This window comes from Trichomycterus rosablanca, chromosome 16 (genome assembly GCF_030014385.1).
Source record: "Trichomycterus rosablanca isolate fTriRos1 chromosome 16, fTriRos1.hap1, whole genome shotgun sequence".
Lineage (NCBI taxonomy): Eukaryota > Metazoa > Chordata > Actinopteri > Siluriformes > Trichomycteridae > Trichomycterus > Trichomycterus rosablanca.
Window position 1 is genome coordinate 10447875 of NC_086003.1, and position 13679 is coordinate 10461553.

Sequence of the window (13679 nt, forward strand, 5' to 3'; positions counted from 1 at the left end):
TTGTATGTTTAAAGGGTTCTTTGCATCATGAAATGGTTCTTCAGAATAATGGCCAATGTGCTGTAAATTAAAATGGTTCTATATAGCACCCAAATGGGTTCTGTTGGTGTTACAATGTAAAACTGGTTCCATGCTTCATCTGGCAGTCAAAATGTTGATAACAAAAAACAGTCAAGAAAATGTGATTATACATACTTTATTGTTCATGCAAGACTGGGTCAAGAGCAGCTCTATTTACAACACAAGGCAAACAAGATTAGGCATCAGCATGCACTTAAACTGTAGGTAGGACAACAGTGTAAGAGCTATACATATCCTTTACTTACGTAATTACATTTTTGTATTAATATTACATCTGTATGAATATGAATGCTGCATTATAATGATGTAGCTGTTTAGTATTTAAGAAGGATTGCACCCATTCATCAAAAAAAAGGTTCCATACAGAACAGACTTGACCAGAAACATATATTAAATAAACTGCAGTAAAAGTGTCCAGTGAAGATGATTATGCATTGCTTTTTAGCTGAATTAGAGTCTGGTGTCTGCAGGGAGAAATGATCTGTGGAAGCTTTTTTCCTGCAGGGGAGCAGGGACAATCTGCTGCTCAGTGTACTCTTTTGTTCTTGTAGTGTTTTATGGAGTGGGTGGAAGGGGTTCCTCATGATTGCTGACACCTTTGCCAGCATCTGCCTCTCAACCACAATCTTCACTGTGGCCAATTTCACCCCCAGTACTGAGACAGCCTTCCTAATAGTCTGGTTGAGTCCTTGGTGTCCTTGGCAGAAACTAAAGTTGGCTGTGGCCCTTCCTATACAGTCCATACATGTTAACCCCAGATCTCAGATAGACACCCAGATAGACACCCATTTATTTGCAAATCTGTTTTGGCCTGTATTCAAATGAAAACAGTACAAGATATGTAATGTCCCTAATAAACCAGGTCAAAGTATTTTTAACACCACAATTTTCTTAGGGTTTGTAATAATTATGCAGATTAAAGTTGACCAATCTCTCAAATAAAAACTAAATTTTTTGACTAATCGGTGTGCCCACCTTTTGCAGATCTGAACATGCTTGAGTCATGCTTTCTATGATAGAAATCAAAAATGGCTCAAAAAGTTTTTCTAAACAGTGCTGGGATTTCATAATTTGAAGCCTGCCATCTTGTTCTTTGTATTCTTAAGTTCTGTCATAGCCTGGAGGCATGCTTTAAGTTATTGTCTTGCTGTAGAATAAACACCTACCCAAACAAATATTCCTCAGAGTATTGCATTTTGCACTGCAAAATGCTATCTTAGCTTCTTTGGAATTCCAGTCACTTTGTCAAATTTACTGGCTCTGGATCCAACAAAAGATCCCAGACTATCAAATTAAGAGTTGCCATACAGTGGATATAAAAAATCAAGCCAAGATAAAAAATTTCAGATTTTTTCTACATTTATTGTGACCTATAATCTGTGTAATTTAATTGAAAAACAAACTAAAATTGTTTAGAGAGGAAAATAAAATGCTAAAATAATGTGGTTGCATAAGTGTGCATGCCATTTTATAATAATGGATGTGTCTGTGTTCAGAATTAACCAATCCTGCCCTTTTTATTCACTTCCCTAACAAGCCATATATTATCTTCCAATGCGTTCTCTTCTGCTAGATTTCTCTCTTATTCTAAAAAGTCGGCTTATATCACTCCAGTTCTTTGTCAGCTACACTGGCTACCTGTCCTGCTCCGTATTCAGTTTAAAGTTCTCCTGCTGATGTAAAACCTTCTGCATGTTCTGGCACCAGTCTATGTATCTGGACTTTTACACCCTTACTGTCTGTTATGATCACTTGGGTCATCTGATAGTTTTTTCTGTTACTAAATTCAGATTAACTGCTGGTGGTGGATCATTCAGTGTTGTGGCACCCAAGCTATGACACCACATAGTCTGCACCTTTGTTCTTCATATTCTTCTTTTACGACTAAGCTAAAAGGCAGGTATAAGATTAGGTTCTATATAAATTCAACTAATTGTGTCCTAAAATCAAGTATTAGTTTAAGGGTGTGCATATTTATGCAACCTCATATTTGTAAATTTTTATTTTCCCTCCAAATAATTTCAGTTTGTTTTTCAATGAAATTGCACAGATAGTCACAATATGTCACTTTAAAGATGGAAAAAGTTCATCTTGGTCTCATTTTGATCACAAAAATCTGGCTTTATAAGTTGTGGAGACTTATATCCACTGTATTATGAAAATCGATAAAGTCGATAGGGTTAAACATTAAATATGGACATTTTTAAAATGACTGATTTTATTTTTATTTGTATTTAAATTTTGATTCGTATTTTTATTTGTATGTCCCAACTTTTTTGTAAATGTGTATGAGCAATTTCTTACTTACTGTTATATGTAAAAATGTTTTGTTAAGTTAAATGTTAAGTGGAATTTAATCTAAATGTATGTCTAACACATTAAGGTATTTCCCTTTGTTAAAAAAGAGCCTCAAGAAATACCCAAAAAAATTAAACAGCCCCTAGGTTTCACTATTACTCCTAGAGCTGTCTTAACATGTTTCTAAATATGTTTAATTTGTAGTATGATTGACATCCATTGGAGACTATTGTTTCCACAGTTTCTTCAGATGTTAATCTGTTTTATACACTTTATTTATAGTGGAAGAACACTGGTCTTGTTTGTATAAACACTACAGAGCTTTAAAAATTAAATTGTGGTTACACCTGCCCGAAGGTTTCCAAACATGCCTACTGGGCATGAACTCACACATAAAGCTAAAACTAAAAAGATATGTTGCTCCCTGCAGCACAATGGTAAAGAATCAGGAAAACACTATAGATTATTTAAAAAAAAGTAAAAACTGTAAAAACCTGGCTAATCAAATAATAATAATAATAATAATAATAATGAATATCTGGTATATTAATTCATTGTTATGAATTCGTTATGCCAATTCGTTCACATTAAATTAAAATTAATTTATTATAAATCCATTCAGTTTTATCTGATAGATGCAAACCTACCATACACTAACATGTTTATGAGTAAATATTTATTTTTGAGAAATATTTATTAATGTGCTGTTGTATTTCTTTATTAAATATTATTTTCATATTATATTCTTTTTATATAAAAATATGTAAATGGGCTCATGGTTTTAAAAATGTGCAAGTCACTGTTTCCAGAAATCACCGGAACCAATCAGGAAAAACACTTAACAATCATAAGGAAAGGACTTTTTTGCAACAAAGTTTACAAAAATCTGACATATGATAATTAAAGAATTATTAAAAAAATAACATATAATTAAAGTGTAAATGAACAGAAATGTAGGAAGTTATTGTTGTTAGTTATTTATAAACATTTCCAAAGTGAATAAATTATTTTTTGATTGCCCACCTAAGTGAAGCTAAACAATTAGGAAGGAGAGTAAGATCAGGTGTGGGTGCAGTGGCAATGGTTGAATTGTGTGTGTTTAAACATGTCTATCTTGTTATGTCTGTAGTGCCTTTGAACCTCTGGCTAACTGGCTTTTATTTTCTCCATCTAAGAGCTGCCAAATCATTTCCAGATTTTAGCACAATGTCAGCCTGTTTAAATGTAATTTACAGTTTGTTTTGTGATTTGAAAGTAGTTTAAATAAAATAGATGCAAATTCAAAAAATCCCACACACTGTTACCCACAATACAACAAAAATACCTATACAGGTTTTAAAGACCACTGGAATTTTTTTTGCTAATTTCACTTTCACTCAGAAAGGAAATTATTTTTTACGTTACAGTAAATCTAAACAAAAGGAAAAAAATCAACTTTTTACCTGTAAATATTAGGCTATTTTGTGCAATAATGTGAAACCTTATCCAAATGTAGGGAAACGGGTAAAAAACTCTTATGTACGTTAGTTCCTTTATATAGACTTCATCCCCATCTTTAGACTGTTGATTTAATGTGGGCAGCTTTGAAAGTTGATGACTTACTTTGCTCTCCCACAGACTTAACTATTGCCCACATACTTAGACCACTTAGCTAAAACCAAAGTGCTCTTGTAATCAACAGTCTAAACTATGTCACAAGTATTCTCATAAATATAAAACCCCAATTTCAAAATGTTAGGATAGTAGGAAAGATAATAAAAACTGATTGCAATTTTTTACCTGTATTAATTGAAAACAGAACAAAGACAATATATTGACAATATATGTTTCATCTAAACAATTAAATTGTTTTTGACATGTAAACACTCACTCTGAATTTGATGACCATATATAAATATAAAAAAATAAATAAGTGCAAAAATGTGAGAGGAAGAAGTCATCCAATAATACAAGCTTTGGCAAAGTAACTGTGAAAAGGATTGTGTCCGTGTGGTGCTCTACAGCAGGCTGTATTTTCTTGTTTATAGTTTGGGCTTGAGATCCAATGTGATCCTGACCAAGATGAAGAAGGTCAGGTAAAACATAGTAGTTGACATTAGGATATATTTTTTTAGATCATTGTTTTGGGGTCTGTCAATCTATGTATCTATCTATCAATCAGTCTATCTGTCTGTCTGGCTGTCTATCTATCTAGAGTGTGTAAAGTATCAGTGCTCAAATAGATTAAAACATGACTCAAAGTTTAGTTGGTAAAAGGATACTTTCTTCAAAAAGCACTGTACATGTCTAAAACCAAAGAATACATTAAACTCGTGTGTTCTATCTGCATTGTGAATAAAATTAAATGCAGATGGGCCATGGGATCCCTTAGTGGTCAGTACCATGAATCCATCATTCATTTCTACTGATCTGTTGAACATGGTCTTCTTTAATGCATAATTCATGTTCAAATAAATGTAAGATAAAAGAAAATGTCTTTATGTTAACATCATATCATTTGGTCACTGAATTAGATTACACTGATGAATGGCACACTAAGCTGATATCTAATTGGAATTTTACTTTGATGTCACAGTGACCAAAAGATCACTATGTGGCTTGTACTTTGGGTGGGTGTGCTGCTTTGTATCTTATAATGACAGGAATATAATTATCTTAAGTTGTATGAAGGGTAAGCTTAAATAGAAGGTTGATAATTATATGTTAAAGATGTTTGCTCATTTAACCTCAGTGGGTTTGGAAAAGAAAGATCTGAACATGGAAAACCACTTCAAGAGCATATAATTGCTTATAGGATGTCAGGCTAAATCAGTATAAAATTCTGCAGCCATTAAAGAAAATGGCATTTAAACCCCAGTCCTTTGAAATAGCCCTAGTAGGTTTGTGCTGTGAATTCACAATGGTACACATCAAGTCAGACTGTCACACATCTTTTTTCTTGTATTTTATTTTTATATGTAAATCAAATTAGAAGTATTTATCAATGTAAAATTACAAGTCAACAGTTTACAACAAAAATTAAACTTTTTTATGCTTGTTAGGCTTTTTAAACACACTGCTTTTTAAGACCATTTGTAAACAAAATATTTAAAGAAAACAAGTTCTTTCATGTCTTTTGTGGCCATGGAAGGATTTTCCAAATAAGCCATTTGTCCCTTAGACTAAGATATTAGAGCATCTGCGTTTAGCCATGTTGTTTACTTGACTCATATATGATTTTGTCTGTGGTTTTGTAGGCTAATAAAGTGTCAGTGGTGCAGCAGCCACATGGGATGCACCCACTGACATCACTTCTGCCTTATACCAATGAACACTTTAACCCAGCTCCTCAGCATCTGCCCTCAGAGATGAGCCAGAAAACAGGTATGTCTCTGTTTAAGAAGAGAAATAAAAATAATAAATATGATCAGACTTAATAAATCAAATGAAAATAAATAAATAAATCATATTTATCTTTCTGCCATTTTGAGTTTGTTTTTGCTCTTGTTTTTACCTTGTCAAAGAAGATTATAGCTTCACTATAGCCACAAGAAAGCTTCACTATAGCCACAGAAAAGCAAAAACTTCTGTGGAGCCCCTGGCAATAGTACATTTGATCAATAACAACATATCCATACCTACATAATATTAGACAACTTGATATTGTATGTTGGACAATACATTAAGACATTTCTAAAGGTAAACAAGAATATCATAGTATTAAATAATCCAACAAGATATTGTTGGATTTAAATATTATTAAATCATAAGTGTCAGTAGACAAAATAATCTCATATTTAAGGATGCAGCCAAGTACACAGGCAGTGCCCATAATATTGTGTTGCTTTTAAGTACTACCCATATTATATTTATGAAACGGTTTTGTACTGTCCACTCATCAGTAGACCTTCAAGAAACTTTCACTTTATGGTTTTGGTGACCAACAGATTATCTGCTCTGTATGGATAAGTCATTTTAGTATGCTTCTTTATAATTTTAAGAACATCTTTTCACAAGAACAATCATTTAAAGAATTTTCAATTAAAATTTTTTTTGAATGTATTTTTTGCAAAATGCTTACAAATTGCTTCAAATACAGCTGAACTCTGTTTAAAACACAGCTATGTTTTTATAATCTTGCATTGAGCTGATGTTTTGTATGCTTGTTTATATAAAACATACTTTAAATAATCTTGAAAAACATAACATTAAGTGTTTTTGAGATCAATGATTTTTTTAAAAGAAAAACACATTTGTAAAGTACATACTTTAAGGAGTTATAGCTTAACAGTTATATATGCTAAATATAAACATAAATATATAATTTCATTCTAGACAGTTTTGCTTACCTTCATCAAGCCAAATAATCTGTGGAATTTCCCTTAACTGCTTAGATGACATTTGCTGACATTACCAGCTGATTAACTCAAAAAGTATTTACTGATAATGTATTAGCTATAAAAGGCTATCTAATATAACTCTCAAAGTTGCTAATATCAGTAAAATCTCACTACTTTGTCCATCTCTACATTTACATCAGTATCTATTTAAAGTGTAACTATTTAAAATCAAATCCATCTAAAGTTAAGAATAAAATAATAAAATAAGTACTACTGCTACATCTACTACTACTACCACTACTCAGTCTACAACTGCTTTTACAGCCTCCACTGAGAGCAACAACAATAATATGAAGCAATTTCAATTGCTTTATATTTCTAGAACTTGCAAATATCAAAAGGTAAAGTATTTTACAGGCTAAAACATCAATATTTAAACTTTAATTATTAAGTAAAAAAGTGGCTTGATGTGCTATAAAATGTTGACATTATTATTTGTAAATAAAATGTTTTAACAGTTTTACAGTATATTGCAAATAATATTACACATAGAGTTACACATGAACGCAAATTAAAGTAATATTTAATTCAATTTAATAATTACTTTTTTTACTACAAAAAAAACAAATGAAACAGAATAAAAAAAAAAAAAACATTACCATGCCTTGGAAACCCAGAGACGTTATTGGAAGTTTGCAAATCTGTTTTAATTTGTGCAAAATGATCTATTATACATTATACATTATTATACATTATCCATATATAAAATAGTATATATAATAGTGTGTGTGTGTGTGTCAGAGGACAGGTGGTTTTTAATTAGTTAAGAAATGAAACAATGTTTATTCCAGAAAACAAAAAATTTCCATAGAATCTTTAAAAATCAGTGGTCTGTGTGAGACACGTATATGCTGTGTTTATACCCTGTATAGAATAGCTTTGTTAGGAAAGTCAGAAAGCAAATTGACTCAGTCACATTCCATCTCAACTAATTTATAGTGTTGAGTCCAGAAACATGCCTGAAGCATTGGCAAATCACAGTCATCAAACAGCATTCTTTTGTACAAATACAGGTTATCTTCAAGTTACACTTAAGTGGTAGGTGCTTGCTGTTGACACATAACTTCCTTTTGCAACACTGTGGCTCCTGCTGTAAAAGCAGTGGGAAATCATCAACATCCACCTTTGAGCATTTCATCAACAGACATGATGCTCAAACAATAGTGGCCTTCATTGTTTGCTAAGTTGTTATATTATTTGTTTATTATTATTATTATTTGTTTATTATTATTATTTGCTTATTATTATTGTTGGTATTATTCTGGGTCTGATCTATTTGGAATCCCCTACCCCCCAGATATCACCAATCATGTCTGTGTAGACAACTGGCCAGCCAGGTTAAAATCTTAGTGCTTTAGTAGTGGGCTAACGTGAAACCGCTGTGCCACATGAGTACCTTATAATATTTTATGAATAATATGAATTAAATAATATGAATAATTATGTATAATATTATGAATATTATTAAAATATTATTTAAAAAGAATAATAAATACAGTCACTATGGTATTTTTAAGAATCTTCTTCACATAAGTGTTCTCATCTGCTCAACACATTCATTTTTCTTCTTTTTGTAATTAGTTATGAGTGACTTTTTTACATTTCAGGATGATTTAAAAAAAAACTTTTTTACTATCTGTGTAATTATTTAGAAAAAATATGTTTCATTAACAAGAGGCTATTTTACCTCTTAGATTTCTAGTCTGCTAATGATACACTTACTTAACCAATGCTTCATTATATTGTTAAAAACAGTACCCCACCTCACCTGTTCTCATCAATGTACCTCACAGGTGTTCACCGACATCAGTCCCAGGACATCTCCAGCTTCTATTCCTTGCCCCCCAGTGGAGTTGCTCAAATGCCCCCGACAATGAGTTGGTAAGTTATAAAAATAGGTTTTGTAAGCTGTAATAAAATTGTAAAAAATAATTAAATCTGAAAGCTAGCTTTTTGACACTGGTTGCACATCAGAATTGTTTGGTAGTCTTTCGATTTCATGATGCCAAGAATACAGTCAAGACATAGCAAAGCAACTCCCAAACAGCTGTGAACCTGTAAACCATGTTTGACTAAAGGAACTGTATTCTTTTCTTTAAAGGCATTTCATTTTCTGTAAATGGTACAATCATGTACCATCCCACTAGGATTGTGGCTTTTCAGGTAAATTCTGGTAAACTCCAGGCAGGCTTTTTTTTATGTCTCTGTATTAGCAGTGGGGTCCTCCTGGGTTTCTTACCATAGCATACTCCTACCAACCGAATAGTCCATTGCAATCTGCCAAAATTGTTTCTTTTCTATCCATGCCCAGGGAAGTCAGCTATAATGGCATGTGGTGTAAACTTCTTAATGACATTGCTCATAGTGAAAACAGGAACATTACATTCTCTGGCGATTGACTTAAAGCCTTACGATTGTCCATGCTTTTGTACAATTTTGGTTCTCACATCCTGTTGCAGGTGTGATATCTATGTTACTTTTCACAAGTGAGTTTAAGTACTGAGTAAATCACATGATTAAAATCCAATTATTCTTTACCATTTTAAAAAGGTGTCAATAATCCAGTCCAAAGCAATTAAAATTGCTACTTGCAAGTGCAATTTTTTGGAGAAGTAATGCATTTACTAAAAGAAATGTAGGGCTTCCAATATTTTTGACTATGACACATGTTGTTTTCTTAACCAACAGATAAGCTATATAGCTATATAGCTCTCAAAGATTATGTTCTACAGTGTATCACAAAAGTGAGTACACCCCTCACATTTCTGCAGATATTTAAGTATATCTTTTCATGGGACAACACTGACAAAATGACACTTTGACACAATGAAAAGTAGTCTGTGTGCAGCTTATATAACAGTGTAAATTTATTCTTCCCTCAAAATAACTCAATATACAGCCATTAATGTCTAAACCACCGGCAACAAAAGTGAGTACACCCCTTAGTGAAAGTTCCTGAAGTGTCAATATTTTGTGTGGCCACCATTATTTCCCAGAACTGCCTTAACTCTCCTGGGCATGGAGTTTACCAGAGCTTCACAGGTTGCCACTGGAATGCTTTTCCACTCCTCCATGACGACATTACGGAGCTGGCGGATATTCGAGACTTTGCGCTCCTCCACCTTCCGCTTGAGGATGCCCCAAAGATGTTCTATTGGGTTTAGGTCTGGAGACATGCTTGGCCAGTCCATCACCTTTACCCTCAGCCTCTTCAATAAAGCAGTGGTCGTCTTAGAGGTGTGTTTGGGGTCATTATCATGTTGGAACACTGCCCTGCGACCCAGTTTCCGGAGGGAGGGGATAATGCTCTGCTTCAGTATTTCACAGTACATATTGGAGTTCGTGTGTCCCTCAATGAAATGTAACTCCCCAACACCTGCTGCACTCATGCAGCCCCAGACCATGGCATTCCCACCACCATGCTTGACTGTAGGCATGACACACTTATCTTTGTACTCCTCACCTGATTGCCGCCACACATGCTTGAGACCATCTGAACCAAACAAATTAATCTTGGTCTCATCAGACCATAGGACATGGTTCCAGTAATCCATGTCCTTTGTTGACATGTCTTCAGCAAACTGTTTGCGGGCTTTCTTGTGTAGAGACTTCAGAAGAGGCTTCCTTCTGGGGTGACAGCCATGCAGACCAATTTGATGTAGTGTGCGGCGTATGGTCTGAGCACTGACAGGCTGACCCCCCACATTTTCAATCTCTGCAGCAATGCTGACAGCACTCCTGCGCCTATCTTTCAAAGACAGCAGTTGGATGTGACGCTGAGCACGTGCACTCAGCTTCTTTGGACGACCAACGCGAGGTCTGTTCTGAGTGGACCCTGCTCTTTTAAAACGCTGGATGATCTTGGCCACTGTGCTGCAGCTCAGTTTCAGGGTGTTGGCAATCTTCTTGTAGCCTTGGCCATCTTCATGTAGCGCAACAATTCGTCTTTTAAGATCCTCAGAGAGTTCTTTGCCATGAGGTGCCATGTTGGAACTTTCAGTGACCAGTATGAGAGAGTGTGAGAGCTGTACTACTAAATTGAACACACCTGCTCCCTATGCACACCTGAGACCTAGTAACACTAACAAATCACATGACATTTTGGAGGGAAAATGACAAGCAGTGCTCAGTTTGGACATTTAGGGGTGTAGTCTCTTAGGGGTGTACTCACTTTTGTTGCAGGTGGTTTAGACATTAATGGCTGTATATTGAGTTATTTTGAGGGAAGAATAAATTTACACTGTTATATAAGCTGCACACAGACTACTTTTCATTGTGTCAAAGTGTCATTTTGTCAGTGTTGTCCCATGAAAAGATATACTTAAATATCTGCAGAAATGTGAGGGGTGTACTCACTTTTGTGATACACTGTATGTGTAAAAACATAAGTAACATCCCACCCAATTTAAAGATTTGTCTAGACACTTGTCATAAATTGTCATAAATATACTTGTACTTATAAAATTAGGGATTATGACAATTACTCAAATTTACATACAAATGATTCCCCAGCTTTGTTGACCATATCCTATATCATTTATTTTAGAAAAAACTACTTTTCTGAAAAAAGAATCACTGGTAAGATACTGGTAATATTTAATTGCTATCTGCAAGTGCACAACCATGCCTTATTATTTCAACAAAGCAGCCAAGATGCCATAAAACTCTTATGTATTAATGTCTAATAATAAAAGCAAATTCCATTCAATGTAAAGATGGCTATCCAACATTTATATACCATGTCCTGCATAAAACATGTCCCATAACAATTATTGGGGTATTACACATGTTTATTTGTATTCAAAGATCTTTAAAGTGCAAAATTCTTATTCAGAACTCAAGCTGTGGCTTAGTTGAGGCACATTTGACATTTTATAGTTAAACCCAAATGCTTATAGTAATCTGAAGTTATGACTTCAGTCAAGAAGGAATTCCATGCACTGGATTTTGCAGCAGGTCCACAAGCTTAGTTCACATTTATTATGTTTCCTACTCCACATCCAATTACCTGCAGGCAAAGTCAGCCTGTGTATCCACTCTCTTCATGTGGCTTCAGACCGCCCTACTCTTCCAGCCTCTCCAGCAACTCCACCTTCTCCAGGTAAAGTATTATCAAAACCTGACCTGGTGTTAAGGGTTTAGACAAACCTACTGTGTCCCCTGTCCCTTTTTTTCCAAACTTGCATACAGCATAGCTTGCCCATGCTTTTGTCATGTTTTTGTGTTTGTGCTGCATCATTTTGATCAAATCAGAGAAAATAACTCAGTGTTTCACAGATTTTTATCATCTCAAAATTTTAATTCAGAAGATGTGAGCATGTATGAGGAAAAAATGTTTGTTATTTGTAAACCTTATTAATAATAAAATTTTGCATTTCTTTTTCTCTCTTACACTTTTTCTTATTTTCAGCCTTACTAAAATCAGTCCCGTCGAGACATAAAACTGGTTGTGGGCTAAAATAATAAAACAGTACAGTGCTGTAAAAAGTATTAGTATTAGTAGTATGGATCACCTTTTGCTACTTTACTTTAGTGTTGCACCGCAAATCTAATGAACTGATAACAGTAGCAACTGTAACCAAATGCTTGTAGACAGACAGCAAAAATTTTTTTTTTACAGTTTTATCACACTTCCAAAACAATGTTTTACTGTTAGTATGATGTTTCTACAGTAAAACGCTGTGTTAGCTGTACAACAGATGTTATAGGATATACTGTACAGGTCCTTCTCAAAAAATTAGCATATTGTGATAAAGTTCATTATTTTCCATAATGTAATGATAAAAATTAAACTTTCATATATTTTAGATTCATTGCACACCAACTGAAATATTTCAGGTCTTTTATTGTTTTAATACTGATGATTTTGGCATACAGCTCATGAAAACCCAAAATTCCTATCTCAAAAAATTAGCATATCATGAAAAGGTTCTCTAAACGAGCTATTAACCTAATCATCTGAATCAACGAATTAACTCTAAACACCTGCAAAAGATTCCTGAGGCTTTTAAAAACTCCCAGCCTGGTTCATTACTCAAAACTGCAATCATGGGTAAGACTGCCGACCTGACTGCTGTCCAGAAGGCCATCATTGACACCCTCAAGCAAGAGGGTAAGACACAGAAAGAAATTTCTGAACGAATAGGCTGTTCCCAGAGTGCTGTATCAAGGCACCTCAGTGGGAAGTCTGTGGGAAGGAAAAAGTGTGGCAGAAAACGCTGCACAACGAGAAGAGGTGACCGGACCCTGAGGAAGATTGTGGAGAAGGGCCGATTCCAGACCTTGGGGGACCTGCGGAAGCAGTGGACTGAGTCTGGAGTAGAAACATCCAGAGCCACCGTGCACAGGCGTGTGCAGGAAATGGGCTACAGGTGCCGCATTCCCCAGGTCAAGCCACTTTTGAACCAGAAACAGCGGCAGAAGCGCCTGACCTGGGCTACAGAGAAGCAGCACTGGACTGTTGCTCAGTGGTCCAAAGTACTGTTTTCGGAAATCAAGGTGCCAGAGTCTGGAGGAAGACTGGGGAGAAGGAAATGCCAAAATGCCTGAAGTCCAGTGTCAAGTACCCACAGTCAGTGATGGTCTGGGGTGCCATGTCAGCTGCTGGTGTTGGTCCACTGTGTTTTATCAAGGGCAGGGTCAATGCAGCTAGCTATCAGGAGATTTTGGAGCACTTCATGCTTCCATCTGCTGAAAAGCTTTATGGAGATGAAGATTTCATTTTTCAGCACGACCTGGCACCTGCTCACAGTGCCAAAACCACTGGTGAATGGTTTACTGACCATGGTATTACTGTGCTCAATTGGCCTGCCAACTCTCCTGACCTGAACCCCATAGAGAATCTGTGGGATATTGTGAAGAGAAAGTTGAGAGACACAAGACCCAACACTCTGGATGAGCTTAAGGCCGCTATCGAAGCAT

At 35.0% G+C, this 13679-nt stretch overlaps 1 protein-coding gene across 3 annotated transcripts in view; it reads left to right on the plus strand.

Annotated features, from left to right (window-relative positions):
• Positions 1–13679, plus strand: part of tcf7 (transcription factor 7) — a 55301-nt gene that overhangs the window by 30979 nt on the left and 10643 nt on the right. For all 3 annotated transcript variants that reach the window (XM_063011130.1, XM_063011132.1, XM_063011131.1), the window contains exons 4-5: positions 5616–5742; positions 8552–8639. In XM_063011130.1, coding sequence (XP_062867200.1) covers positions 5616–5742; positions 8552–8639 — 215 coding nt within the window. The remainder of the gene's footprint in view (positions 1–5615; positions 5743–8551; positions 8640–13679) is intronic.